The sequence below is a fragment of the Gossypium hirsutum genome, chromosome A04 (genome assembly GCF_007990345.1).
Source record: "Gossypium hirsutum isolate 1008001.06 chromosome A04, Gossypium_hirsutum_v2.1, whole genome shotgun sequence".
In the NCBI taxonomy this organism is placed as follows: Eukaryota; Viridiplantae; Streptophyta; class Magnoliopsida; order Malvales; family Malvaceae; genus Gossypium; species Gossypium hirsutum.
The window spans coordinates 4,506,398-4,507,980 of record NC_053427.1 but is presented as its reverse complement, the minus strand read 5'-3'; the positions used below and the strand labels follow the sequence as shown (position 1 = coordinate 4,507,980).

Genomic DNA, 1,583 nt, shown 5'->3' with positions numbered 1-1,583 from the left:
AAGGCCAATTATAAAAATAAAATAAAATAAATATTAAGTAAATAAATAAATAAGTGAACATCAATAAGACATTTGATTAAAAAATTGAAACTAAACAAATAAACAAATAAAATAACAAATGAAACAGTCTATGACAAAAAAAAATTGAAGTTATATAAACCAAGTATTGAATTGAAATTGAAACAAAATTAAGGGGAATAAGTTGTAAATAATCAAAGTAGACTAAAAAGGATTAAAATATAACTCGCTAAAAATGACAGGGACCGAATGAGCAAATAACCCTTGTCCATATGCGCACCGTTTCTCAGAGGATTAAAATGAAATAAAATCAAAATTACAGGTGTAAAATTAAAAAAAAAACAAAAGAAAGGACAGGATCAAATTGAAAATGGGCGAAAAAGCGAAAGGACCCACTACGTAAATATCCCTCTGAGGGAAAAACATGCGGATCCTAGCCTGAAATCGGGTCGGGTTTTGGGTCTTAAACAAAACAGCGTCGTTTTGGCAACTGATGCTTAAGTCCAAAACGACACCGTTTTAACCTCCATATAAATATATATATAAAAAAAAAACACTTTTCCCCTCATTTTTCTAAAAAATCTGAGAGTTCTCTCAAACTCTCTCTCACTCTCCCTTTCTCCAGCCATCCTCCGGTCGCCGGACCACCATGGCTGCCGCCGGTCGCTGGCAACGGCGCCGCCATCCACGGTGGCCGGGAATAAAAAAATTACCATTTTTTAGGCCTTTTGACTTTCAATCCCGAAAACGTACCATCTTTCATCGGAGATGGCCACCTTGGCCACCCACGGCGGTGCAAACGCAAAAAAGGTGAGATTTTGGCTTTTTTATTTTGTATTTTATTTCTTTAAAAAAAACAATATGAAGTAACAAAATAATTCGAAAAGATGCCAGGCAGAGAATAAAAGTACCACCTTTTTGAAATTCTTTTTTAATTAAATTTGTATTTGTGAAAGAAGAAAAAAATCCGTGTTTTTGTGGCTTTTTATAGCTGAAATTCATTACAATTTTTGTTCTTTTGCTTGCTTTCGTTTTTTGTTTGCTACTATTCTTGCTGCCTCTGTGCTGTTGCGTGTTTATTTTGTTTGCAGGTATGGGGCGAAGGCTGTAGGAGTGGCAGACGATGGTCGCAGAGGGGTCAGACGGCACGCTTGCCGACGTGGAGAAGCGGCGCAAGGGAGGGTAGGGTTTCTTCTTTTACTGAAAATAGGTTTAGGTTTTGGGCCACTAGGCATCTTTTTCATTTGGGTTCTTTGGGTTTATTGTAATTGGGTTTGATTTTTTGTAATGGAATTTATATTTTTTATTTTGGTTTTATTATTATTTTTGGGTTTCTGATGTATGTTTGGGCAAATTTAGCCCGTTACAAACTCAATCGGTAACACATTAAAAACTTAAAAACATTGATATAAAAATATTTTTATAATATCTTTTAAATAGTAAAACCTAACCTTCCACGAATTTGAACAAGCAATATGGTCCTGATTTAGGCTTGGGTGATGGATACGTGTAGGAAGCATGCATTTATCATTTAAATTGACCTTTGGAGAAACAAGCAACACAAC

General features: G+C 35.1%; 1 protein-coding gene across 1 annotated transcript; it reads left to right on the top strand.

Annotated features, from left to right (window-relative positions):
• Window positions 1-600: 600 nt before the first annotated feature.
• LOC121227872 (uncharacterized) lies at window positions 601-1,317 on the top strand. The gene is made up of 2 exons (XM_041110777.1): window positions 601-828; window positions 1,110-1,317. Exons 1-2 carry the CDS (start codon window positions 668-670, stop codon window positions 1,294-1,296), a joined length of 348 nt encoding a protein of 115 aa, XP_040966711.1. The 5' UTR covers window positions 601-667; the 3' UTR covers window positions 1,297-1,317.
• Window positions 1,318-1,583: the final 266 nt, after the last annotated feature.